At 47.4% G+C, this 27,957-nt stretch overlaps 1 protein-coding gene across 1 annotated transcript; it reads left to right on the plus strand.

Moving 5' to 3' along the window:
• The first annotated feature begins 44 nt into the window (after positions 1 to 44).
• Positions 45 to 27,450, plus strand: NCAPD3 (non-SMC condensin II complex subunit D3). Its single transcript, XM_068994685.1, has 35 exons — positions 45 to 115; positions 632 to 786; positions 1,121 to 1,283; positions 1,690 to 1,865; positions 1,953 to 2,126; positions 2,645 to 2,706; positions 3,212 to 3,299; positions 4,578 to 4,711; positions 5,409 to 5,481; positions 5,765 to 5,887; positions 6,031 to 6,283; positions 6,803 to 6,865; positions 7,043 to 7,126; positions 9,988 to 10,061; positions 10,985 to 11,119; positions 11,798 to 12,012; positions 13,440 to 13,625; positions 13,908 to 14,005; positions 14,108 to 14,223; positions 15,633 to 15,740; positions 16,257 to 16,371; positions 16,463 to 16,555; positions 17,884 to 18,122; positions 18,768 to 18,847; positions 20,072 to 20,209; positions 20,533 to 20,666; positions 20,808 to 21,007; positions 21,455 to 21,565; positions 21,970 to 22,125; positions 22,860 to 23,029; positions 23,473 to 23,612; positions 23,723 to 23,800; positions 26,369 to 26,449; positions 26,581 to 26,647; positions 26,744 to 27,450. Exons 1-35 carry the CDS (start codon positions 52 to 54, stop codon positions 26,853 to 26,855), a joined length of 4,458 nt encoding a protein of 1,485 aa, XP_068850786.1. The 5' UTR covers positions 45 to 51; the 3' UTR covers positions 26,856 to 27,450.
• The last annotated feature ends 507 nt before the right edge of the window (positions 27,451 to 27,957 follow it).

The raw sequence follows: 27,957 nt of genomic DNA on the forward strand, positions 1-27,957 counted from the left end.
GGCGATTGGCTCGGGCCGCGGGCGCGCCCGGAGCAGCGCGTTCGAACCGAGATGGCGGCGGCCGAGCGGCTGCGGAGAGCGCTCGGAGCCTGGCGGCTGCCGGAGCTGGCTGCACGTGAGGGCTTGGCGGTGGGGATGGGGATGGGGATGGGGATGGGGATGGGGATGGGGATGGGGATGGGGATGGGGATGGTGTCTCGGTCTCTCTGTCCCAGTCTCGGGTCCGAGGTGGGCGCTGGCCCGGTCGCCGGGCTGCGGGATGCTCTGGCTCCGGGCCTTCTTACAGCTGTTCTCTGCGCGCCCGTGTCCTGCGGGGTTTGGGTATTCCGTGTGTTTGTTTTGGAGCGTTATTTGGGGTGAAACGCGTGTTTTTGAGAAATCTCCTCCCTGGCCCTTATAAACGTGGGGTTTTGGGGTTTTTGTTGTTTTTTTGGTTTTTTTTTTTGTGGTTTTTTTTGTTTGTTTTGGTTTTTTGTTTTTGTTTTTTGTTTGTTTTTGTTTGTTTTGTTTGGTTGGTTTTTTTTGGTTTTTTTGGGTTTTTTTGTCTTGGTTTTTGGGGATTTTTTGGGGTTTTTTTTGGTTTTTTTTGTTTGTTTTTTTTTTTTTTAATTTTTTTTTCCCTCTCTCTCAGCGTGGGTGGACACGATGTGGGACCTGGAATTCACGGAGGTCGAGCCTCTCGATCCCCGGATAGCGGAGGACATCACGGCCGATGGAGTGGACAGCTTCACTGGGCTGTACAGCGCTCTGGCACCCTTTGCCGCCGGGGAGCAGGAGGGCAAAGAGGTGACATGACCTGAACACAGAGCCAGCCATTCTCACTTTGTCTTTTTCACGTCTGTCTTGCCTTAAAATTCGCGAAATATTCAAAAGCTGTTCGAACAATTCTTGCTCTCTGTGCTGGAATGCTTCAGAGGAAAGCTATTCCCAAATTTTGGTAGTATCATTTAGCATAATATTAAATATGTTTAGTGTTATGGATGATGATTATTAAAACACTTTTTAAGGCATATAATACATAGGGAGTTGGTCACGGTGGCACCTGTTAAAATCTGAAAAATGGCTAATTTTGGACATCCGCGTTATTATGGGATTTCTCACTATTTCTGTTTTGCCTCAGAATGTCTGGATCTTGTTTGCTGAGAACAGCCTGTCCCACCAGGCCCTGGTGGCTGTGCTGCACCACTTTGTGCACGTGGGCCAGCAGAAGAAAGCCAACGCAGAGCAGAGGGTGTTTGCTCTGCACGCAGCTGGGCTGTACTTCCTGCTGCTGGAGATCCCAGGTGAGCCAGCAGGATCCCTCCGTATTCCAGCACTCCCTGAAGTTTTGCTGCTCTCCGTGGTGCAGCTGGAAGGGGTCGGTCAGCCAGTGATGCTGCTGGAATGTGTCACTGCTGATGGTGCATCAGCCTGGTGCAGCTGGGCTTTGTTCAAGGAGCTCTTTAGTCTTCTCTTGAACTTCCTTGGGCTCTAGGACAACACCTGTGGAGAGATCATAGAATCACAAACTGGTTTGGGTTGGGAGGGACCTTAAAGCTCATCTCATTTCATGGGCAGGGGTACTTTCCACTGGACCAGGTTGCTCCAGCCTGGCCTTGAACGCTTCCAGGGATGGGACACGATGCTCAGGTGGTTTGATGCTCTCTGTATTTTGTGTGGAAGAGGACTGATGTTGTCTTTTCTTGGCAGGCAGCATAATCAACCAGGTGTTCCATGAAGTGGTGTTTGACAAATGTCTTCACACCCTGACAAAATGCTTGCCTCGAGATCTGAGGAAAAGGAAGAAGGCTCATTCTCAAAGCTCACAGTCCAGTGCCAGAAGAAACAGAAAGAAAGGGAGACCGTGCAGGAATGACAGCCCCAGTGTAAGATGCTTGTGCAATCTCTTCAGATACAAATCCCTATTAATAAGCAAATTGTTGGCAAGATGTTTCTCTTTACTGCGAATACAGAGAGAAGAGATGTTGGAAGAGGAGGAGGAAGAGGATGATGAGGATGTTTACTGGTCAAGAGAAGGTCTTCTCCAAGTCCGCAATGCCACCTTCCTTCTTTTGAAAAACTTCCTAAGACTTCTGACCAAGTTGTCCCTAGAAGAAAAGCCTCAGTGCCTGCAGAACTGCGTGCAGGTAAGAAAGATTCAGCTTGAGGAACCTTGTGTGCCCTAACACAAACTTTTTGGGGATGCAGAGCACTCCACAGGGAGAGGTGGCAGCCCCGCCTTCCGTCACCTGGTCCCTGCTGGGAGTTAGTGGAGATGTGGGAGCAGGGTGCCTGCTTCGTGTCTGCCTCTCATGCTTAAAACTTGCTGACATGTGCCAGATGTTTTGTCCATGGAATCAGAATGGTTTGGGTTGGAAGGGACCTTAAATCTCATCTCATTCCACCCCCTGCCATGGGCAGGGACACCTTCCACTGTCCCAGGGTGCTCTAAGCCCCGTCCAGCCTGGCCTTGGACACTGCCAGGGATCCAGGGGCAGCCACCCCTTGTTCCTGGGGGGAGCTTCTGGGCTTTGGGCTCTGCTTCTGTTCTGCTTCAAGGGAGGTGTTTGACAGTTCAATCCAATGGTGTGACCTCAGACGTCCCAGAGCCCTGCACATCCTCCCCTCAGGGGACTGAGCTCAGCTTGGCTCTCTTCCCTTGCAGGTCTTTGTTGAAATGACCAGCTTTGAGCCAGTGCTCCATGAGTTCGACTTTTCAGCATCCATGTGAGCAAATAATTCTTAATAATCCTTAATAATTCTTAATGTTTAAACGATGCTTTGAACTGATGCCTTTTTCTCTGGTCCTAAAAATCCGAGTCAGACACAGTTAGGGTGATAAAAAGGGTACCTTTAGATGAGGATCCTCAGGTGCACAAATTTGTCAGGTAAAAAAGGCCGAAGATGCACACCCCGAGTAATGTGTGTGCAGTTTTTATAGGTTCTGCAAATTAGCAGATCTGACAGGAACCCCCCAAATAGGAACCTGCCTGGTGAAATAATTCCCCCAGTTCTAGTACCCTGTATATTCTCCACCTTAGGATGATCCAGGCCCTGTTTATGAAAGTGACAAATTCTCTTATAAAGATAATTGGAATATATTCCATGTGCTAACAGCAAACAGCATCTTGTGAATATTGAATGTTTTCCACTCAATGAGCTCTTTTAGCTGTAGTAGTCATAGTAAATGTTTGATGAAAGGGAGAGACATCGCTTTGTCTTCTTTTGTTAGGGATGTTAATCAAGCCGAGTACATTCCTGAGGCGGCCTTTTACGGACTGTACTTACTGTGTTCCCCTCTCCATGGCACACAAGATAAGGTAAAAGTTAAACAGAATCTTTAGCACCCTCACAGCAGCGTTGAAAAGGAGTGGCTGCTTCTTTCCTTCTCCACATGTTGTTTTTGCATGCATGGTTTTTACTTTTCGCCCCGGTTTCCCTCTTTGTGCCAGGTCTTTGCTGGGTCAGAGCAAAGATGGTTTTTTCCACCCCAGTCCTTTTTTCCCCTTTGGCTTCTTTGCTGCTGCACTTGTGTGCAGTGAATTCCATGCTCTGCTGACTCTTGTGGCAAATGAATTGAAAACAAAGGAGAGCTGCAGTGGCGTTGGATCTCTGAATCCTAAGGAAGAGAGCTCCAGGTGGCTGCCTTTGCCTGGAATGTTGCGATTCCCTGCTAGATGGAGCTGCAGCACCGCCTGGCAGCGTGTGAGGGGTTGGGCTGTGCAGTGCTCTGTGCACTCAGTGAGGGTGAGCAGGGCTGGTTCTTGTTCAGAGAATACTCTGTGATCTTGGAGCAGCCAGTTCTGCCAGAAACTTTCCATCTTGATTTGTTTAAATTGGCAAGCAGAGCATGGCATAACTCCCACTTACCCGACTGCTGCTGCTCTGGATGGGGCTGCTGAAGGTTGGGTGTGCCCGAGCTGTGTCTGTGAGTTGTGTGACCCCCCCCGGGCTGGTTCTGAGCCTGCAGGCTGAGAATCAGCAGCTGTCTAGTCAGGAAAGCCTGGAGTACACACTCACCTGGTATTCCTGAGTGCCAGCCCAACTTCAGCAGCCCTAGGCCTGTATGTGTCTGCCTCCTTGGTTTCTCAGTGCAGCACGAGCCTTTTGGAACTGTTGCCATTTGTGGTGATAGGAAGGTGTCCCCTTCCCAGACCTGCCTCACCTTCCCTGCCTCTCCTGCTTGCTCAGGGAATGTCAGGATCGTGAGGCAAGCTGTGGTCCCAAAACTGTGGCAAGGGAGGGAACTCCAAAAGTTCAAGTGCACGTGGTAATACAAAACACGCATTTAGCTTAGGACATCTCCTGTGAGTTCCCTCAAATTCCAAGTGTTTCTGGCAAAGAAAAGTCCACACCTTTGGAGGGCAGCTGTTAAGGCTTTCAGAAAGCCCTTCTGAGACCTTGCTGAACTTGCATGAGAACATCAGAGCCAGGAAAGGCGTTGTGTGCATTTAGAAAGTGTCCTCTTGGAATTTCTCTGCTAGGAGTCATGCTTTAACATGTGCTCTTGTTTGGTTCTAAGCTTGATTCAGAATTATCTCGTGACCCCGGAGTGCTTATCCATGGAAAAGAACCTGCAAATAACCTCTTCTTTCCAGACCCTTCAATGTGTCTTCCGTCGACTTCTCTACGTAATTCTGATGGCGGAGAGCAGTGAGGATTCCATGCATGAGGTCCTTCCCATCACGCCAGCTGTGACCAGTGCCAGGAACCTGGCTATAAAATTCATCAGGTGATGTTCAGAGCTCTGGGCATGGCTGCTCCTTTCTTCTGGCATGCCTTTGCTTTGCTGTTGAGGTGATAAAGGGATGAGAGAAACTGGCATTGGCTTTGAAGTTGTTTGTGCAAATGAGGCTTAATTAAAATGTCTGGAATGGGAATTTACTGAGCTTGCTGGCAGAGGGGAAAGAAGGTGCTGTTTGACAGGAATGTGGTGGTGAGTGGAAAGGACCCATTTTCTGTATTTTGCTTTGTGTCAGTTTATAAGGTCTTGTGTTTTACTACAGAGAATTGTAAAGGAAATGAAAGATTAACATGGAGCTCCCTCCTCCTTAGTTCTTTGCTTTCTCCTGCTTAATGATAAGTTTTGCTTATGTTTATTCCTCCTGTTGGGGATCCATGTTGTTGGAAGTGTAGTTTGTGCAGAGATCCCCAGACATCTTGTAAAAGTAGATCGAGAACAAAGAAGCTTTTCATGTTTCCCTTCTACTTGTTAAAAAAGTACGGGAAGAAATTATTTTGTGCCTGCAAAGCCAGGTTAATGTGGAAAGTAAGTATGGTTCTCTGAGCATATCCTGCTGCACTCACATGATTCCAGAATCATGGCCACTTTTCCTGACTTTTCAAATGCATTCCAAAGGGAATGTCCTTGATTTTTCCTCTGTTATAAACCAGCCTTATTAAAATCCGCTTTTCTCTCTCCCGTGCAGTTCTCTGGTAGATGAGCTGAAAGAAGCTATTTATCCTACTCTCCGAATATTGCTCCAACATATCTGTGCCCAGGTATGCCAAGCTCTGCTGCTTCTGGAGCTGAAGAACTCGTGTGGATACATTGGAGTATCACTGATAGTTTAGGAAATCTGTTTTCACAATGTTTTGTAAGGAATGAAAATATGATGGTGAAGCAGTGACTGAGGAAGCTGTGAGGATTCTCCCAGCTATTGTTGAATGTGACCATATCAGCTCATTAAATAAAAAAATACTTCTCTTAAGCCCTGAAATGCCTTTCTGGCATGCAGAGCAGAGCAGTGAAGTATCACAGGGTGCCCTTGCCCTTGTTTTTCAGGTCCCAGACAAGGCTGATTATCGCACCTGTGCTGCCCAGGCCCTGGCGACCCTGCTGGCCAAACTCCCTTGTGCAGAGTTCGCTTCTTTCATCGCCTGGCTTTATAAATTCTCACTCTGTGAAGTAAGTGCATCTCCTTGATGTTTTGGAGATGAAGGATTCAATCTCAGCACTGAATAGCTCTGTCACTGCTGGTACCCAGAGGCAAGAGAACTCTGTGTTCACTTACATTAACAGAGCACCTTGTGTGCTTTTTCTTCCCACAGGTTCCCTCCAGAGTGTTTGCTCTGGATGCAGCCTTGGCTTTGTTGGAGCTGCCAGAGAGGAACCCGGGCAGCTCCTTGTCCCTGGAGGATCAGAGGTTTCTAAAGCACAAGTTTTTAGTGCAGGTCATGGTGTTTGGCCGGTGCTCAGACATAGCCCCCGTGGTCCGGAGCAAGGCCCTCAGCAGCCTTGACTGCTGTCTGGAGATGAAATCTGCTGCTATCTCAGAGAGCATTCAGGACTTACTACAGAGCTGTGAGTACTATGGGCACATTAGGTAACGAAAAGCATTCCTGAACTTTCGAGGGAATAATGGCTGGGAGGTAGGAGTTGTCAGGAACTTAAAACTGGCACACAGAGTCCTTATGTATTGTGTCATAATGAGAAGTAATTCATGAGCCTTGTTACTTATGAAGCCTTACATTTGGAAGGGATTTATTCTCATGTATCATTCTAAAGAGACTCCTCTGTGAGGTCCCTTTGAAGGATGTTTACAGACAACTGAAATTGCTCATTGGAAAAAAAAAAAAGGCAGTTCATTCTTGCCTGACAGCTGATTAAATCTTGAGTTGCCTTTTGCTTCTGCTAAGTAGTTCTGTTCGTGACTGGCATTCCGAGCTCCCTCAGGTGTGGTGAAGGCCAGATGGCACGATTCAGAGCCTGCACACAGCTTCCCACCATTAGATTGCTTGCCTGAAAAAAATTTGCAATGGCAGAACATCCAGAATTAAAATACTCTGTTTGATTTCCTTTTTTATTTCTCTTTTTTGGCAGCCTCTGTCCACACAGTGTTGGAAGCAAGCACAGGCACTACGAGCGTGACAGCCAGTGCAGGAGGTACAGAGTCATTCTTTTCCAGTAAGCCTCAGGCTCTTCTTGGCATGCCATTTCCTAAAAATACACATATCTGTTAAACCTAGGGCATGCATGAGGCTCTCTGTTTAACACTCAACCATCTTCTTGCCTGGTGAATATATGCCTTTGTTATTCCTCAGCTTTTATCTTTTCTTTCAGCCGTGTCCAGCCATGCACTGAAGACCTTCCCAACTTCCAGGACTTTTGAGCTGACAGACAGCAGTGACACTGCTAGGCCTGATGGTATGTCAGAATTAAAGCAGCCTTTTCAGATAACCATTCAAAGCCTTAATTGAAAGCAGACTTTCTGAAGTGTAGTCGTTGTCCATTTCTCAAAGGAAGTGGAGAGAGCTGTTACAAAACACTTAGGGGTGATGAAGGGGGTGGAATTGCCAGCCATAAAGAAATACTGTTTCCACTCAAGTCTGGAAAATACATTTAATCCTGAAATGCTGATGTCTGTTGGTACTAAACGTGGTGGCAACACTTGTTGAAAAGTAGGTAATTTATTCTTCCCAAAAAGGACGGTAATTGATGTGGGATATAACACTTGCAGCTCCATGAATTTCAGGGTAATTAAATCTCTTGCTCCAGTGCTCAAAGAACTGATACATTTTACTCTGTAAAGCACAGCACCTTGGAGTAGCTCCCTTCTGTAGGCAAGGATCCGTTTCTCTGCAGCATCAGGTTGGAAGCTGCAAGCAGAGTGTCACATGAAATGTCCTGATGCAGCATGGCAAGCTGCTTCTAATTTGTTGATAGCATGAAATCACCATGAAAGTTGGCTTTTATGGCCGGGATGTTCCTCCTTCAAACCTCTTTTCTTTTCCTCTTGTGTGCAAAAGCTCTTCTTCCTAACCTTTAGGCCCCTGCCAGGATCTGTGCTCTCAGTTCTTGCTGTTCACCTCCCTTGAACTGCTGACAATTCAATTCTCTGCTCGCTTCCCATCCTGCAGCGGTGCCTTTGTTCCGTGCCTCACGCTGCTCCTCGCTTGGGATCTCCCTCCCTATCTCCAGGAGCCAGGCTCCAATCTCCCCCCCCTTGAAAGCTCCCCTTTTCAAACACTCTGCTGATAAATTTCCTTAATCTGCTCTCTCAGACAGAAAAGTCCTCCAGGCCGCTCAAGGTATTGTGTATTCCCTGTTTAGTTGCAGGCTCCCCGTGCCAGAGGATGCCGGGGTTTGTATCTGATACCCAGCTGAGCACGCACTTGGCACTTGGCAAAACAAATTAAGAAAAGGCTGGAATGAAAAAAGACTGTCTGGAGCTCCAGAGGATGCTGAAATCCAGGGCTGTCCGAGGCAGTCAAGGTGCATTAGCAAAGCTGTCTGGCACATGCCTGTGCTTGGCTTATGCCTCTGCTAATTTTGCACTCCTCTGAAGACCAAACAGCTCATTTGGTTTTTTTTTTTTTAGAAAAGAAATAACTCTTGGCTGGGGATAGTCAAAACATGCTCAGCACACAAAGGGCAGAGATAAGAAGGGTGGGGATAAACTGCAAGGTGAGGTGTGTACTGCACAATTCCCTCTGCCCACCAGCATCAGACATTCCCTTCCCTTGGGAGCTCTCAGCCCTTTAGAGCTTGGGATTTTTGGTTGTTTCATTGGTTTTTCCCCCTCCCCCTTTTTTGCATCAGGAAAATCAATGTCAAAGTGTGATTATTTGGTCGCCTTCACAAGACTGGACTATTTTAGTAGCAAAATCTTGCAGTGGAAAGGTTCTGTGCTCTTCCTGTGCAGCTGCTGTCAGGAGGAGGAGGATGGGGTTGCACTTAGCTGCCCATTAAGGAAGCCCAGATCAAAGTCCCTTTGCTTCCTTTGGTAAAAATTTATTTTTAAGCTAGTTTTGATTAGTTCCCTGTGACTAATCCTATTTTTTAATGGCAACAGGATGGATGTCCATGTGAATCTCTAAGTAACAGATCTCCAAATTTGGCATATCTTTGGGAAATCTGACTTGATGCTGGGAGAAATTTAACAAACAGCAATAAATAGAAACCTTAAAAGCCATGGTAAAATGCTGGAAGTCCTTATGGCCAGTTAATAGCCCAGTGATTCAAAATGTGAGAAAGAATTGATCTGTGTATTCAGTTGTGTGTCATTTAATAACTTACTGCCTTGATGATGTATTTTTTCCTGACAGCATGCAGCAGTAAGTGTGAATATGGCTGTGCAAAGTAAGATTTGAGCCCTAACTTGGCATTCAGGGAAGAGAGATGTGTTCTGGTTGCCTTGTAGACTCTGGGGTGGTTCTTTGCAGCTGCTGTTCTGCAGCCTCAAGGAATTAATAAATGGGAGTCATTTCCCCTCTGTAACACACAGCAGTTCATACATTAATGCTTGATGCTGTGTGGAGCTCTGAGGCAAAACTCACAGGAGGCTGTGGGTGTTCTGAGCTCTGCAGAACCTCCCGTGGCTCTGTGTTGGCTCCATTTGTCCGAGCTCTGCCCAGGTAGCTCTTCCCACAGGTGGCAGGGGTACCTGTGCCTGTTCAGCTGTGCCTGACTCATCTGATGAGCTCTCAGACTCTGAGGGTAGCCTGGCATCTTTTATGTAGACAAATAAAGAGGTCAGAAGTTACAGATTCACCCTTTTTTTTTTTTTTTTTTTTTTTTTTTTTTTTTGCTGCATGTCTCAAGTAATTCGTTCCATCGGTTTCTTTTGTGATATGTGAAGATGTGTTTATAAATGCAAGAAGTGGGGGGATTGTTTGGGTTTGTTTTTCCTTCTGGCTTATGCCTCGTTCGGGATTGTTCTGGGTGATTTTAATTGTGCTTTGTTCAGTCCTTCTGAAAGTTTTGGGGAACCATTTGAGTTTGGTTTTGCACTGAGTTTGTGCTGCTTCAGAGTGGGGAGGCCCTGGCACGGGTTGCCCAGAGCAGCTGTGGCTGCCCCATCCCTGGAAGTGTCCAAGGCCAGGCTGGATGGGGCTTGGAGCAAGCTGGGATATTGGAAGGTGTCCCTGGCCACGGCAGGAGGTGGCACTGGATGGGCTTTAAGGTCCCTTCCACCCAAACCATCCTGGGATTGTGTGGTTCCAACTGGTGCTGTGGGTAATTCCTTCTTTGTGGGAGTAATTCCTTTTTATCCTCATTTTGGATAGGAGAAGAGTTCATGGCCATACTGAGAGAGAGAGCTGGAGATGAGAAAATCATCGTGAGGAAACCTGCTGTGCGGGTAGGGTGGGGTTTACATCCTTCTCTGCTCTCAGTGATTACCCAAAATCCGTTAAATAATTAATTAGGCCACAGCTTTGCTGCAAACTCTGTTGCTTTGCCCACTTGTAGCTTCCTGCTCTCCCTGCAGAGTGTCTTAAAGGCATTAAAGATCTTGTTTACTAGCTCCTGATAAGTAAATAATGCAGGCATAATGATGGGAATTTCTCTAGTACCCTTGTTGGCGTTCTGTTATTCCGTCATTTGCAAGGAGAGGCTCTTGTCAAATGTCAATAGGCATTTCAATTAAGAGACTTCCTCATAAACTGAAGCATATTAGCTGCTTAGTTTGTTTTGACCTTGTTAGCAAAGGGATTAGGTTACATCCAGCCTCTTTCTGAGCTCTGTGTTGCCTTCCTTGCTGCTCATTTCTTTAATGAAGTCATTAGCTTTTAAAGAGAGATGCTTCAATGGAAATTTCCTTGTTTTAAAAAAGAGGTGTCTGCTGCTGACTGCCTTCCTCTGTTAGTCCTCTTCACCCCAGCTCTTCCCCCTCAATTCACACACTGATTTGAGCTTCCCAGTCAGGGCTTTGCAATTCATGTTTTAATGCTTTTTGATTAAGAATAAAAATAAATCCCCTCTTCCTTATTGCCAAGAAAAAGCTGTGGCTCGTACAAGAGGCACGTTATTTTCAAGGGGAAATTGTGACATTCTCCCTCTCCAGCTGCTGTTTCAGAGCAGGGCTGACTGGAACGATGTTTTCTGTTCCTTTTTACATCTCTGGTTGTGCCCAGCGCTCATGAATTGTTAATGTGCCGTTTCACCCTGGGCGAGATAAATCTCTGGCTAACGTTGGCAGGGGGTAGATTGTATTTCTGCTTTACCACTCGGTGCCCCTCGGCCTGGATTCCCAACAGAGCTGTGCTGCTGTTTGCTTTGCAGGTGCTTGGGAGCCTCCTGAAGCACGGGCACATGCCCTGCACCGCCGAGAACGTGGGCACGCTGCGGGACCGCTGCCGGGACCCCGCGGCGTCCGTGTGCAAGCAGGCACTGCACTCCATCACAGAGCTGCTCCTGGTGAGGGGAAATGGGAATTTTTCCCTGGGGGAATGCAGGAGGGACCACACCAATCAGTTATTCACTCAGGGAGCTGCCTTCTGTGACTCCGCTCTCATTTCTGTCATTACCTTTTGACTCGGAAGTCATGAGTCACTCTGATACCTCCTTGTGATTTATGCAGAGTGCTTCCAACTGTTGGAAACACTGATTTTTCTGGCTGTTGATTTATGTGTCACGAAGAAAATGTTTATGTTGCTGGCCTTCTCAAGTTAAAAAAAACCCTGAATCACTTTCAGATGTAATGTGTGGATGATAGCATTGCTATATTTTTCTTTCTTTTCTATTTATTCACAAAGGGTTCATAGCTCAGGCTTGGAGCACAGGGTTTATATTAAGCAAAGCTTTTTTTTTTTTTGGTGCTAAATCATCTGCTGTGCAGCCTTATTGCAAACCTGTTATAATTCTTTATAGAGTCTCAAAACAAAGTGTTGCAGTACTTTAGCAGAAACACCAGGTATTTATCATAGAGATGATTAAAGACCTTGTGATGCTGAGTTTCCCTGTCCCACCTGCTGCCACACTGCTGGGGTTGATTAAAATTCAGTTTCAAAGTTTGTAGCTGAACCTGGAGGCCTTTTGCTGGTCTGACCCGTGCATTTGGGATCCCCTAATCATTTAAAAATGTGCTTCTCTCAGTTTCAGCACAGCAATGTCCTGGTGCAGAAGGCCTGGTGGAACGGGGTGGTGCCCGTTGTGACGGGTGCAGAAAACTCTGTCCAAGAAAAGGCCTTGGATTGCCTTGACCAGATCTTGCTGCAAAACATAAAACCTTACAATAAATCCAGGAGTGATGAGAGGCAGAAGCTGGCGTGGGATCTGCTCTCCCTGTCTTCAGAAAGCAAGGAGCTGGGGTGAGTGCATTTTCCCCACCTCTGCCTGTGTTAACATTCAGGGACAAAACCCAGAGGTTTCTTCTACTTTTAATCCCATTAGAATACACGACTTTTCCTTTTCAGAAGGAAATTACCTACTGACTGGAGGGCTAAGATAAGAAGCTGAGTTTGTGCTCTCATTCCCTGTGTGGCCCCAGACTGTTGGGTACCACAGCTGACACCCACACTGTTAAAATGCACGTGCTGTCTGCTGCTCAAGGACAGGAAACCCAGTTTTTCTCTGGGATTTCTTTAAAGCTACTTAAATTCCCTGCTTGAAACCATCAGTATAATGCTGGAGATGGAAACTACCACGTTGAGGTGCTTGTGTTGTCCTGCCAGCTCCCAGGACAGAGCTGCTGAACATGAACAAGCTGGCAGGTGGTGAGAGGAGTTCAGCTTTGCTTTGTGTCAGGTATTTTCACTCGCTGCTCCTGTTACCTGTGCTCTCTCCCTGGACTGAAATGCTCACACACAGCATTGTTACATCCTGTGCTGGATGCACTGATAGCACATGAATATTTAAGTCAAATGGAGGTGTTCCTCTGACAGAAGTGAGAGGGGATATATAAAGCAAGAACATCACCTTGTATTAATTCTTATGTGCAATATGTTACTTGTCTTGTGACAAACCGAATTATCCTGCCTGCCTCAGAACGCTGTGGGAAGAGATGGGATGACACACAGCATGACGAGGACACAACACTGATTAAAGACAGCTGTATGTTTATTAGTCAACAGGGCAGAATAGCTCAGAAGGAGCGAGGCACTGCTGGTGCTGCCGTGCCAGCGTGGGGAGCTGTCACTGTTCTAATTCGGGCACTTTGTAACAGGGTTTGCACATTCATGGCACCTCCTTCCTCCTGAACCTGCAGGACCTTGCAGCTTGAGACATCTCACAGCTCTTCCAACGTGAAGTAGATAATTAGGGTCATGCAGAGAAACGAGCAGGGTGTGATGCCCCTGACATGACTCTGCTGTCCCTTTATTCCTGGGAGTCTTCAAGGCCAGGCTGGATGGGGCTCTGAGCACTCTGGCCTAGTGGAAGGTGTCCTTACCCATGGCAGGGGGTGGAATGAAATGATCTTCAAGGTCCCTTCCAATTTAGGCCCATTCTATGGCTTTGGGTATTAAATAAGAACTGCTAGAAAGTCTTTGTTACAAATTACTGAAATTTTATTTCCTGTTGTGTCGTGGTACCAGTTGGACCATCCGTCTTACTGCCCCAGATCACTACATCCGTGTAGGGATGCCAGGTCAGTAGGGAAAACGTGTAAATGTGTAAATTTTCAGTGTGAATAGTGGGAATGCCAGGCAGCTTTGTTGTGTTGCCCAGTGTTGGATTTTTCTGGATTTTACCAACTGCTTTGTTTATTCCTCCCTGAACTTTCCTTTCTTCCCTGCAGCCGTTACCTGAGCAGAGCCTTGGCTATGTGGTCCAGCCAGAAGAAGTTGACCTCCACTTTTATCCAGAATGTCATGTCTCACCTGGAGACAGAGCATTCCAGCGCAGCTTGGATGCTGCTTGCCAAGGTGGCACGTTCTTCCCCCAAGCTGGATTATTCCAAGATCATTGAATCCTGGTACAGCAGGTCAGTTTGTGCTTTGAACTCCATTCTGCAAGGGAGCACTTTGTGCCCTTCCACAGATTGCCTTTTAGCTGCTTAAATCACATTTTTTTCTTCAAGCTGTGAGTTCTGCAGCTGGAAATCCAGCAGTGGCCTCAAGATCCGTGCAGTAACCAGCTCTTTCCTTAATCCCTTAGAGTTTTCATTGGCTTTGACAGGTCTGCCTTAATAATGCATGTCCCAGATGAGAGGATCGTTCAGCTGTGATTTGGTTCTGTGCCTCAGAGTTCATTGTTGGTTTTCCAGGCAGCAGAACACGAGCAATGACGCTGTGGGACACGTCCTGTGTGTCATCGGGCACGTGGCAGAGCACCTCCCCAGGAGCCGCTGTGAGGGGCTCAGGGGTGAGTGGCCCTGGGCAGCTGCAGAGGTTTTGTGCCTCCCTTCCTCCATAAGCACTTGAAAAGCTTAGGAAATTCTCATGTTATGTGTGATCTCGTCTCCAGAGGACATCCGGAGCTGGCTGAAGGAGTTGCAGTGTCCCCGGGTGTTGATCAGCCCAGCTGTGCAGGCCCTGCAGAGGCTCTGCCGGGCCTCTCTAGATGTACCAAAGGAGGCACAGGTGGGACTTAAAATAAACCTTTTAAAATAGCCTGTTCCCCACTCAGGGGGTGTCTGCTCCTGTCTCCAGGCTGTGGGTTGGGGAGTTCTAAAAAAAGGGGCTCTGACTCCAGCAGCTCGAGCCTGCTCTGCTCAGCTTTCTTTGCTGCAATTGTGCTGGAGAACGTCCTGTGGCTAAGCCTGGACTCGCGAGGAATCTTCTGTCTTCAAATGTATTCCCCCACACACCTCTGAAATACCTTGCATTTGCTTTCTGTCCACGTTTACAGAATTCCTAAAGGAAACCTGTTGCTGTGCTTTTATTACAGCAGCTGTTTCTCAGACTTGGTCCAGTTTGAAGCCATGGATTTTTGCTGTAATCTCTGACTGTTCTCCATCAGAGCTGCTTGAGATACACATATTTTCTAGACCTCTTCCTGGAGACCAAACAGGGAGTTAATAACTTGCTCATAACTTTTTTTCTGCCTCTATTTGTTTTATGCCATGGCTCTGTTCTGCTCCTGTAGTGGGAAGTGAGGCCATATTTTGTTGGTAAAATAAAGATCTCAGCCTGAACACAGTTGCAAAGAAGCTAAAACTGATGCAGGTCTCTGTCCCTAATGATTTTATATCATCCCTAGTGATGTTTTATATTTCTCTTTCAGTATTGATGACAGCTATTTTATAACAAGCATCCCAATCAAGTTTAGTAAATAATGGGCAAAACTGCACACTCTGTGCCTCAGAAGCCACGGTGGGGTGATGCTTTCTGGGTTCTTTCTGGGGTTATTTTTTTTTAACTGACAATCAGAAAATCCTCCCTTGTAGGTTCAATTATCACAGAGTGTTGGCTTAAAATGAAATGCAGATGTTCCTGTAGTTGGTCACTTTATCAAATCTAACAGCTACCATTTATATATGTATTTGGTTATTAAAATTGCCACTTTTAGATGGTGGAAAACCAGAAATAATGCTTTATATTCACCACAGTGTAGTAGTTAACCAGCTTTTCCTGTGTTTCCCCTCTGAATTCTTTGGAATTCACATCATGTTTTCTTTGTTAATGGAGCTGCTTTTTTCAAGCAACATCTAAAAATTCACACAGACACCTCCAATGTGTTGGGTGCACATGAAACAGCCGCCTAAATCCTTTTTGTTTAAGTCCGTGTGATTTCTATACTGAGGTGAACTTGGGCCTGTGGATCATTAAAAGCCAAATTTTCCAAGGTGTTTTGACACTTGCACGCATCCTTTGATGTGCAGGGAGAATTTTAAAGCTCTAAGGCACTCTCAGATTGATTTTAATGGGATCCAGATTATTAAAAGTATATAAAGACTTTGATATTAGGGATTCATGTGTGTACTGATATTACAGCTACCTTTTGTTTAATTAATAAAGTGTTGAATTAATTTTGTTTAATTATGGAACAGGAGCTGCTCAACCAGGTGTTTGGAGATTTGGTATCCACCTGTTACAGCTACATCTCCAATATAGTCCTCAAAGAGGGTGGAGCAGAACAGCTGCAGGAGGATCTCTTGGTAAGTTTGGTTCCCCTTCACGGATTATTTGAAGGGTGGAGGTGTGCTTGGGGTTGGTATTCCTCAAAGTCCAAGCCAAGGGCTGGGATAATGGGAATGTGCATGGCCTGTGTGTGTGATGAAGTCTTGTATTTATGAGCGGGGAGCACACGGCAGTTTTACACACCAGCAGTTGCTTTAAGGATATGGCACTCTGTGTATTTTTAATATATGACATGTTTTTTCCCTGCTTTTCCACTCAAACTTCTCAGATGAGCTGTTCAGGAGAGAGGTCTGTAAAATGCATGGAATGCTTTGAGGAGTATTTCAGTATCATTAGATGTGGGGGGTGTTGGAGCACGTTAAACACACCCACCCGGGATTTCTGTTCCAAAGCCTCCCCTTCTGTTCTCCCGCCACTGCCTTGAAAGGACTGAGGGAATTTTGAGTTGTTTTTGGAGAAGAACCGACTCCTGCTGACTTAATTTGCAGCTCAGCCCACTGCCTTTTGGTTGCAGTGCTGCTTTCTCTCTGCAGGTGAGGCACCTCTTCCTCCTGGGCGAGGCTGCGCAGATGTGCCCGGCCAAGGTGGAGAAATACATCTTCTTTCTGGTTCAGGCCATCCTGGCCCCTCCTGTCAGCAAGGACCAACGTGAGCCACTCCCCTTCTGCCTCCAGCTTTGCATTTACAGACACCACTGTGTGCCAGGCTGCATTTCCATCCCTGACCTGTTCTTTTCCAGTGTCTGCTTCCAAAGACAGTTCCCAGCCGCTGTCCCAGTTCAGAGGCTCAGCCATGCCTACCGTGGTCAGGGCTCATGCAGTCATGACTTTAGGTAAGTGCCACCCTGCCCTAGAAATGGGCCTTTTTGTATCTCAGCCTTCCTGGTGAAGTTCTGCCCAAAATCCTGGAGAAAAGAAGGCTCAGGGGTGACCTTATCACTCTGCAACTCCCTGACAGGAGGGAGAAACCGGGTAACAAGGGACAGGACAAAGGGAAAGAGCCTCCAGCTGTGCCAGGGGAGGTTCAGGTTGGACAGGAGGAAGAATTTCCTCACTGAAAGGGTTATTAAACATTGGAAGGGGCTGCTCAGGGAGGTTTCGAGTCCCCATCCCTGGAGGTGTCCAAGGAACAGCTGGACGTGGCACTCAGAGCTCCGAGCTGGGTGACAAATTAGGGATCGGTCACAGGTTGGACTTGATGATCCCAGGGGTCTTTTCCAACCTAAATAATTCCATGTAAAGCTCTGGCAGTTGTGACAGAGAGCCCCAGTGTTCTGTTTGCATTACCTCAGCTCAGAGCTTTTAGCAATGCAAATATCCATGGAAACAAGTTGGGCAAACCATCAGAACTCTGCCAGCTCTGCTTTCCCAGGTGTTTAATGCATTAACAGTGATCAATAATTAGCAGTGTCCCCCAGAGCTGTGCTCTCCTTGTACTCAGAGTTGGGTGCTGGAGGATCATCTCTCTGGTAGTAAGATGCTTAAGAGAAGGTGAAGAAAACTTGGTGCTTTTGATGTAGTTTAGAGCAGAATGACTGCACACAGTTACTCGTTCTCCTCAGCATGAGTGAAATGCTGCTTTCAGAGAAGCCTGGTCAGCTGCATTCCCAGGATTCTGAGGAATACCAAGTGCAAGTTCTGGGTTTTAATACTTCCGTGGTTAGGAACAAGTTTCTTTTACAGACAGGTAGCATTATTCTTCCCTTAATTGCTTTAGAAAGTTTAATACTTCTCTGCAGAGCTTGGGAACAGGGAGAAGTGATGTTAGAACTATTGCAGGCTATTTTATTTTAGGTTGGCTCAGTGATGCTCTCAGAGGTGGGTGTCTCCCTGCTATGCCTATGACAGCTGGGGCTGTTCTTTTTAGCTGCTTTGAATAATACCCTGTACACAGAAATAGTTTGCTGTGAAGGAGGGAATTTGGCATAGAGACCCACTCTATAGGTCTAAGGGGAGTTTGGAAGAACTTGAAGTACCATCTCCCTGAGAGATCATGCAGATTGCTCATCAAGTTCCAGCACGAGTTTCTTGTTTATTCCCTTGTTTACTTCCCGATTCCTTCCCCGGCTCGTTTTGGACCCGAAGGAGGCAGTGAGCCGGGCTGGGCTGGTTGGGAAGGACGATTCATTCCCAGCTCTGCCGTTCTGGTGCTGCTCCCCAGGTAAGCTGTGCCTGCAGCACGAGGAGCTGGCGAGGGAGTCCATCCCAGTCCTGGTGCAGGAGCTGGAGGTGTCGCAGGAAATGCCCGTGCGCATCAACGTGGTGACGGCGCTGTGCGACCTGTGCATGCTCTACACCTCCCTGGTGGACAGATACATCCCCAACATCTCCCTGTGCCTGCGGGACCCGCACCCCGTGATCCGCGAGCACGCCCTCACCCTGCTCACCAACCTCCTCCAGGTGAGCTGGGGCTGAGCCTCAGTGCCTCTGGGCAGTGCCTGGCGGCTCAGACTGTAATTAATCCACGCTAAATTAAGGGTGTTTCAACTCTGTGTTTAGTTACTGCCTTTTCTGCTGGCCGGCAGCAGTCACATCAACACCACCCGGCACAGATGGGGAATGAGGTTATTTTTAGTCAATGGTTGCCCCTTTTCTCATCTTGGTTTCTCTGAACTCCCTCCAGTTTCACTCCTCTATCAACGGCTGTAACAAGCACCACGACACCTTTTTTTCCTCCTGCTGTCTCTGCTGATTGTTCTGGAGGTGTGAATGTTGAGAGGCTCAAGATGTTTACCCTCCCAATGCTCACATGAGGGCAGCTTTGGAGTGCATTTGGCTCTGAAAACAGTGTTGAAGAGCACGTCTGCCGTGGGGTGGGAGAGCAGATTTTTCGTTTTTCTACTTTATTCTTCATACCTGGGGTAAACTTTGATGTGCTGCTGTGGCATTTATGCTGCTTAGAGCATCCCCCAAAATACCTGGGGTTGTTCTGGGGTTTATTTTAGGTTTTACAGCTTGCTCATTTGCCTGACTACAATTTGGAGGTTCTCACTAAGTTTTCCTGGTTCAGGTGGTTCACTTTTTTTTGTCTGCTGATTTCTACAGGGGGAGTATGTGAAATTGAAGAACTATCTCTTCTTTCGGTTTGTCAGTGTCTTGGTGGATCCAAACCCAGATATTGCCAGGTAAAAAACTCAGCTGTGAAATGATGGAGGAGTTGAAGGTCAGAGATGTCTCAGTCTTGGCACCTTCACATTGTGAATTAAAATTCCAGTGATATAGCAGATTATCCAGCTAACCTCTGTACTTCCTTTAGAGTCTGCACAGCAGCAAAGAGGTGATGAACCTCCCCCCAGGTTATTTAAAGGTCCCAAAGTGTGTCCTTGGCCGTCCTCAAAACGTGCAGCTCTGCTCTATTTAGGACTCAGTCATCCAGAAAAAAAGTCAATATTTGAGACAAGCCTGTAGGAAATCTTCCTTGTGGTTTTCTGACAGCCTCTGTCTCAAGTGCTGGCTTTGTTTTAGGACTAGGATTAAATATTTTGTTGGGGTTTTTTGTCTTATATTGCATGCCTTGCCTCTTCAGCCTTCTGCCACGTCCTGTAACTGTCAAGGAATGACCTGCCAGATGAGGTGTCAGAGGAATTATGCACTCTGATTTTAAGTGCATGTTTATGAAGTTTTTTGAGGTTTCAGAGTCTCCAGCTGCTCTGCTTTGTGAGAAATGAGTGGGGCACGTTTCCTCCAGGAGGGGGAGGTGATGTAGAAATTCTGGTTGCAGGAGGAGGACTGGACACCTTGCTCCTTGTTTCTGCCTGGAACAATCGGTCTGAGACAGATATTTCCAGAACCATCAACCTATTGTCAATTACCATTCACACTTCCCTTTCTCTTCAGTGTGTTTTTAATATCTAAAAATGTCTTTCCAGTAGATGGTGACATTGCAGCATCGTGTTCCTCCCATTTCTTTGGGAGCTTTTTCCTTTGCATCTGCATTTAGAGACTGCATCCAGACAAAACCACGTTCTTTAAGTCTGGGGTTGCCTTGCAGCTCTTGCAGAACCTTTGGGGATTAACTTGTTGCTGAGTGCTGTGTCTCAGCCACAGTGGAACTCAAGTTATTTAAATAATTTAAGTGTTATGCCTGGATTCAAGTTCAGATTTATTTCTGACTCTAATGGCCATAAAAATGAGTAAAAATGAAATGTCTGTCTCTCTGAAAAAAGGATGGATGTCAGTGAGCTGATATCCTTGTGCAAGCCCAGATGGAGCTGGGCAAGAATTAAATGTGGTATTGAGGGAGATTTGGCAGAGGAAAACCATCCTCCTGCCTTCAGAGCCCTACACAGTTTCAGGGGTGGCTTTTAGGAATTATCCAGTGATCATTCCTTTCTTTTCCTCCTCTCCAGTTTTGCAGAGTACTGCCTGGTGCATGTCTTGCTGATGAGGAACCCCGTGATATTCTCCCAGCACTTCATCGAGTGCATCTTCCATTTCAACAGCTACGAGAAACATCCAAAGTACAACAGGTTCCCCCAGAGCGAGCGGTCAGTTGAGCACATTTCTGTCTAATTTTTGCTAAATTATGGGCTGTCTGGCCATGCAGCTCTCAGTGACAGCACAGCAGTTGTGTCACTTCATAATTATCCATGCAACAGAGTGAAAAGAGCCGGGGGAAGCAGTGCTGAGTTGTGTCCTGCCTTCCCTGTGACACTGATGTGTGTAATTTGTAGGACTGTGTGGTGTCCTAACAGGTTTATGGGTCTTAAAAGTGACATGCAAATATCCCTGGCTGATTTAAGGTCTCATTATTTCTGGGAGCTGGCATAACGGGATTTGGGCCTGTGTAAAATGTCGTGCTGTGCCACAGGGCGAAGCAGCTCTTCTCTCTGAAGGGGAAGGATAACAAGGAGAAGAGGATGAGGATCTACACCTTCCTGCTGGACCATTTCACGGATGAGCAGAGGTTCAACATCACCACCATGATCAGTGACAACATCCTAGGTAAGGGTCTGCCTTATAAAATCTGGCAAACAAAAAACTGGTGTCTGTATAAAAGCCCATAATCCAGGTGTTTTATCTTCCTGGCTCCCCCATCACTGCTGCTTCTGGTAGAATAAATGGTTTCTTGCCTGTGTATTCCAGCTTGCTTTGTGTATAAGGTCCTTCCTTTGGACCTGGAAGGCAGCGAGCTGCTCTCAGATACATTTGCAGTCCTTAGCTGCAAAGAAATCAAGCTCTCAAGTATGAGGTCCAAACCTGAGGAAGACATTCAGCCTGAGGAAGATGAGATGTCAACGGCCAGTGCTGTCATGCAGGTGGCCCAGAAAAAGCTCATCTTGCAGGTGAGGGGCACTTGGTCCGCTGTGGGAGCAGGGCTGGGGAGCTCTGTGTCTTGTAAAAACAAAATGTGAAGGCACAATTTGGGAGGGATGCTCGTCCTGGAGCTGTAGGGATCAGAAATGCATTTCCCAGAAGCCAGGGGAGCTGTGCTGAGCTGGATTTGTTCCCCAATCCTCTCCTTGGTGGAGCATTCGAACGGAACAATGATTTTCCTGCACCTCTGGGCAATCTGCCTTCACTGTGAGAACTGAGTGGCTTAGTGATGCATCTGAAAAGGCTCCACTTAGGTTAAAAGCCTCTGTGCGTGTGTGTGGTGTAAGAGCAGCCTTGATTACAGTAATTCCCTGGCTGTGGGGGGATAGCTCCTCTCACTTGGGCCATCCAGCGAACCGCAGAGTGGCTTCTCCTTCATTGCCTCGCCTAACTGTTCATGCCTTGGTCACAAAAAGGGTCAAAAGAAGAATTTAATAGAAAACATCATCCCAACAATCACATCACTGAAGTCCTTGATGGAGCAGAAGAGGACCCCAGCTCTTAAGGACCTGATGAGCTGCCTGCGGGTAAGGGGAAGTGTTTTCTTGCTGGTCGTGGTGTTTTTATCCTCTCTGGAGTTAATGTGCTGGGTGTGCAACCACTGCCAGAACGAGGAGCCTTCTTAGAAGGGAACAATTCAGAAGATGTGATGTTGTGGCACTGCCACTGTGTTAAATAATGTGGGAGGTGGAGGGATTGGAGATGAGGCTCTTGGTGTGGAACGTGGGCAGGAAGAAAGCTCAAATGCTGGAAAGCTTTTTCATGTTCTGAAGAACAAATTGGAGTTGAAACTCTTCAGTCTGTTAAAAACACCTCTGCTCTACCAACTGGTGTTTCCTTTTGCTCCCAAGCAGCTGTGATCTGAATGGGGATGTGAATCAGTAGCTGGGGGAGATTTCTGAAAGGGTCCAAACATTCCTTATTGCTGCAGGAAATTATGCAAGATTACCGAAACGAAATCAAAGACTTCTTTGCTGAGGACCAGCAGCTGGTAGTCGAGCTGGAGTATGACATGAGGAAATATGAAGAGCAGCTGGCCAGGGAGAAGGAGTTAGAACAAGAGCAGCTCTCAGCAGCCCATTGGGAGGTTGGTGCCATTAACTCTGTACCTGTCTCTGCTCAAATTTGTGTGCTCACAACGCCCAGGCCCTGCCTGTGGACCCTGTTCCAGCACTTGGAGCAGGATGGTCCTGAAGGGTTTTCATACCTCTTTGTACTTCCTGACAGCAGCTTTGGTTTCAGAGTCATTTAATAGGCTTAGAACATCAACAAACAAAGCCAAGAGGAGCAGCAAATGATTAATGGAAAAAGAATTCAATTTAAAGGGAAAACCAAATCTAATTTGGTGCTGACTGGGCTTAGATGTTGTATTCTCTCTGTTCCCAGAATGATAAACTGGTATCAAAGAAAGGAGTTCACTTTGTCTGACTTCAGGTGTCTTACAAAGTGGAAATTCAAACCTGTCCTAGTCATGCAGAACCTCTTTTAAATTCAGTGTAAAGAAATAAATACGTGCCTGAGTCAATTGTCCTGAACTATTTTGGACACCTACCTTAAGATGAGATGACTTCTAGCCTGGAAGTGCATTTCTCTGCAGACTATAGAAGAGCACTTTATATATAGACCTCTAAACTAGGACGTTACATTTGTGCCCCTGTTCACTTCTTGTTAAAACTTTGGCCAATAAATTGTTTGTCCCCAGCACCCTTTTACATCCATCACACAAAGGGCAGTTCTTAAACACTCAGGTCCAAGCACCTTGCAGGGTTTTCTACTCCTGTATCCCTTGTCAGGCATGACCTTTTCTCCTGTTTTCCACAGCAATCTCCATCTTTGGAGAGAGCTGCATCTCCTGGTGGCCAGAATAATAACAATGCTCAGTCTCCTGCGAGTGGGAGGCCGCCCACATCTGGGTTCATCCCTTCCTCTGGGTCTTCTGAGGTGGCCATACCTCGTGCTGGTGCTCTGAAGCAGCCTCAAGTGGGTCGCAGGTACAGGCTCCTCTTTGTTACCTGGTGTTTGATAATTATATTTATTATATATATTTATATTGCTTTGCTGGTCCACTCTTTGCAAAGTGGTTTGAAGGTCATGGGTGTTGCAGCATCATCTTCTTATCAAGTGGTGTTTGAGATAAGGGATGGGGAGGGGATGGATCTTTCCTCATGCATCTCATCGGGGCTTTTGGAGGGAAATCCCAGTTCCTGTCCTGTTTCTGGCCCTAGGGCATCACTCCTGAGCACAATATCCCAGTTCCTGTCCTGTTTCTGGCCCTAGGGCATCACTCCTGAGCACAATATCCCAGTTCCATGTTCTATTTCTGGCCCTAGGGCATCATTCCTGAGCACAATATCCCAGTTCCTGTCCTGTTTCTGGCCCTAGGGCATCACTCCTGAGCACAATATCCCAGTTCCTGTCCTGTTTCTGGCCCTAGGGCATCACTCCTGAGCACAGTGGCCAGGCTGAACGCTGCCTTCCTGGCAGCAGAAGGCGCAGCCCTGCAGCGCAGCAAGAGTGTGGGGAGGAGTTCACCAGCTTCCCCCGCTGCACCGAGCACCTCTGGCAGCCAGCAAGGTGGGGAACTGCTGCAGGCTGCTCTGGCTCTGCACTGGATCTTGTTTACACTGATCCAGTAAGAGTCTTGAGCGCCTTTCTGTTCTTAATTATTCCCTTGTTGTTTGCAGTGTCCTGCCGAAGCCTGAGCCAAAGGTCCAGGCGAGAAAAGGTGGCTGTGGTGGGCCCAGCAATCAGCACCCCAGAGCGTGAGTAGGAGCTGATAGCTACGGACTATTTATTTATCTGAGTGCTTGTAGCAAGGAAGAACCTTCCTGAAACCAAGGGGGTGTGTGGGGAAGCACAGTCCAGTCATCTCCACGAGCATCTCACAGGGTCAGTGCAGGAGAGAATTTATTTTGGGATGCTGAGGTATAACAGAGTGCTTCTCTTCCTTGACTCTGGGGTGCTGAAAAGGAAGGTGGTTGTGGTTCCTTTCCAGCCCGCCCTGCCCAAAAGTGCAAGGCTGAATGCTTCCTTGGCTCTGGAAGCACAGCTGAGCAATGTTAGACTGAACTGCAGAGCCCTGCTGCAGAGGGAGCTCCTCAAGGTTGGGTCCTTTCTGCTCTAAGTTGTGCAGACAGGGTCACACACCTGGTACAGCCTGCTCCTAGAGCAGGCACAGGGCTGTGACAGCTGCAGGAGAGCACAGGGATCTGCTCAGAGGGATTAGCAACCTGCACAGTCACTGAGTGTGCTCCACGCTCAGAAAGAACTGAACTGAGCCCTGGAGAAGGAATGATGTGGTTTGGTTACTGCTGTGGAAACAGAAGTAGAAGGACACAGAGAGGAATGTCCAGTACACAAACTGTGAGTCTCTGTGCTTGTGTCCATTGCAGCTGAGCAAGGCCTGACCTTCCAGAGGCAGGTTTTGTTGGAATGCTCTCTGACCACCCTGCAGCGTCTCTTTGTGCAAGCACGAGAGGCAGCTCCAGTCAAACCCAAATGGAGCCGAGTTCCAGCAGGAGATCCAGGAGATCCCCTCCCTTTCTGCCAATTTGCTGCTGAACTCCCTCAGGCCATCTCCTTTGTGCTGTGAGTTGTGAGGTGCAGACCCCCAGTGCTCTGGAGAGAGCCCCCAGGTGTGAGTGTGTGGCAGCTCAGCTCTCCTTGGGCTCTGGGGGCTGTTTTGGGAAGGGGCTGGCATCCCCAGAGAGCTGGGGGAGTGCCCCCTCAAAGCCCTGCCCTGCTCACACACGGGAGAGCCACGCTCTGCAAATCCCTGACGGCCCTGAGCAGGCACTGGTGTGCAGCCACTGGAAAATCTGATCCTGCTCTTCCCCGTGTGCTGGGCTGCACTTGTCTGCCCCAATGTTTTTCTCTTTGCCTGAGCAACAAGCAAAAAATGTGGGGTTTTGTGCAAGAAGTGTTTTTAGAGAGCAGGATTCTTTGAGCGCCATGGTCTCTTGGAAGCTTGCACGGCTGTTGCTCTTAAAGCACCATATGGTGAAAAAGCAGGAAGAATGTTAATCTGCAGTGGTACTAGAGCCCAATTCCTGCTTTGCTTCGAGGCAGCATGTGTCCTTCAGCAGGGAGACAAACTGTACAGAGCAGGATCATCACTTCAGTCAGCGTGTGTTGAGCCATCTGTATGGTGGCACAGGCTGATAGACAACCAGAATAAAACATTTTATTTCTCTGGTATATCCTTCTGAGACTATTGGAGACACAGTTCTTTGTAAACAGGTTTGTACTTGAGAAGTTGGGAGCAGCTGTCCCTCCTTTCTGTCTTGCTCAGCTGTTCTGGCTGTGTCTCTCTCCCCTTCTGTCTTTGGGGCTCCTCAACTCCTGCTCGGTACTTTGGGAAGAGATTCAGTGGATCTGGGTGAGTGGGGATTGTACATAAACACATGTGGAGATGCCACCTTCCCATGGGAAGCTGCATGGGAAGCCCTAGTTTCCCATTTCTTTCCCATAAATGTCTCCTTACCAAGGTGACTTCTTCAGGCACACACTGCACAGCCAGTCCTGAGAGATGCAGGGCTGAGCTAAGGCAGATGGATCAAGTTTGATTTCTGCTCTCAGCTTCAGTGATTCCCTTCCAGGACAGGGCAGGAGTTAAAGAGCAAACCCAGGTCAGCTGTGCAGAGAAGTCCTTTTAGCTGTTTCCAACTCCTGCCCTATAAAGCACTTCCTACCTTAATTCCTTGTGAAAGGTTCTGGGAAACATAAGCATAAAACAGAGCATTGAGTTAAGTTAAATCTGAATATTGTGACATCTCTGCTGAGATAAATGACAGGAAAGAGACAGCTGACAACCAGGGCCTATTCAGGCAAGCTAAATTCTACCTAGCTCCCCTGTCAAGTGATTCCTCTTGTCTGGCTGCAGGCAGCTCCTCACAGAGCGGCTGTTCAGGGCCTTTGGCAGTTTTCAGGAGCCCCAAATTCTGCCTTGACTAAGCAGAGCAACTGGTCTGGATGGAACTTGTTGCTGGGAGAGATGGCAAAGCTTCAGTGGAAGGGGTGGCTGTCCCTCCCAGGCAGGACAGGGGGGCACAGGACCGAGGTCCCACACAAGTGTTTCCTCCACCCAGGGAGGAATGAAGGCTGGAATTTGAAGTTGATGTGACCCATCAGACTCAGCAGAGGGGTTTGAGGCTGGGTGGGAGACACTGAGGTCTGGTGGGCTGGGAGAGAGAGATAAATATGTGTGTTTGCAGTTAACTGGATTTACTTCCTCTGTGACACTTGAGCATTGCCCAGCAGCATGCCTTGCCCTCTGGCTGTGTCACAGGCTGCTAATATGTGATTTTTTTTATTTTTTATTTTTTTTCCAGAGCCTGAGACCATTGGGGACTTGACTTTTGGTGCTGGAGTCAGTAGCATCAGCTCGATACACACACCCTCTTCAGGTCCAGGCAAGTCATCTCTGTGATTCTAATTTGAGGGGGGGGGGCAGAATAAAAAACCAACCCCAAATGACCAAATCTGTGGCATTTTGTAAAATATGAAAATACATATTTTTTTGCATTTTTTGTATTGTCTGCAGCGGAGGAAGATGATGATGCTGAGGATAGGCCAAAGTGTATCATCTATTTGCCTTCGCCAGAGGAACCGTAAGTTCCACACGGGTCTGGAGCAGCCACTGCAGGCAGAAAGGCTGGTCAAGGGCTTGGAAGTGCATGGTTGTCCTGCTTCCTTCCTTCCTGCAGCCCATCTCCACCTCGGCAGTGGAACGTGAAGTCCCCAGCGAGGAGAAGGAGCCGCCAGCAAGTGCCTCTGCAGCAGTCACAGTGCAAAACCCCCCTGGAAGCAGCCAAGTGAGCCTGCCCCTGGACTGCTGTACAGAACCACCACGCTGCCTGAAACCTGGCCCTCCCCTCTGCTTGTGAAGGCACATCCTTCCTTATCCATCTCCTCTGAGCTGTGTTTTCCCCAGCACTGCCCTAGAGATGGGCAGACAAAGCCTGTGTTAGCACACACAGGGGTTGGAAGTGCTGCTCTTGGCAGAGCTCACTGGAGGGCTGCAGTATAAAAGGAGGGTGGCTTTTCACTCTCAGGATGTGTAATTTGTCCATTTGGGAAAGTAAGGGCATAACGTTGCCACAAGCTTGGTAATAAATGCATTTATCACAGCTTGCAGGGCAGTGAGTGGCTGGGTTTATTCACCCAATCCCTCATTGTCCCTCTTGGTTATATAATAGAGTTGCTTTAATTTGAACAAAGGTAAAACAGCTTGTCACTGCTGCACCCCTAAATCTGGTAATTGCACGCTACATCACCTCTTATTTGTTGTGCAAACTCCTGTGTGTATGAACAGCCTTAATCTTCTTTTTCTATGGAATATTTCTATTCTTGAACTATGTTATTTCTGACTATTAGCATTTGATGAAAATAAATGGTTGCAGAATTAATTCCACCCACGGCGTTTCCCCTTTTCTTGAGCTGACAGAGAAATGAGTTTGGTTTTTTTTTCCTGTAGATTTCTACAGCCTCTCAGTCTCTTCTAGCACATCATTGGTATCTTGGGCCCTCAGTTCAATTAGTGTTGAAACCAGCAGCTTTTAAATAGAGACTGATTTGACTGCAAGCACGGTGTGAGGAACTCAGACAAGGTGGGTAAGTGCTCTGGGCAGATGCCTTGTTTATCATAAATACCCTGGGTAAATCTGACCCTTCCTGAGTCTCCCTGATGGCCACGTGCACCTCACTGGAGTTTTTCTGTTGTTAACTTTTATCACAGAGCTCATGGCCTAGATTTCATTGAAATTGGGAGCTGGGATCTGTTTTATTCCTGCTGCTTTGTCTAACTCAGACACGAACCCCAGGCACAGAGCAGGATTTGCTGCAGGAGTGGAAGCAGAGGCACTTGCCTCCTGCACTGGAATTCCATCATTTGCCTCCACTTTCCCCACTCTCTTTTGAA

This window comes from Aphelocoma coerulescens, chromosome 24, assembly GCF_041296385.1.
Source record: "Aphelocoma coerulescens isolate FSJ_1873_10779 chromosome 24, UR_Acoe_1.0, whole genome shotgun sequence".
NCBI classification, from domain to species: Eukaryota; Metazoa; Chordata; class Aves; order Passeriformes; family Corvidae; genus Aphelocoma; species Aphelocoma coerulescens.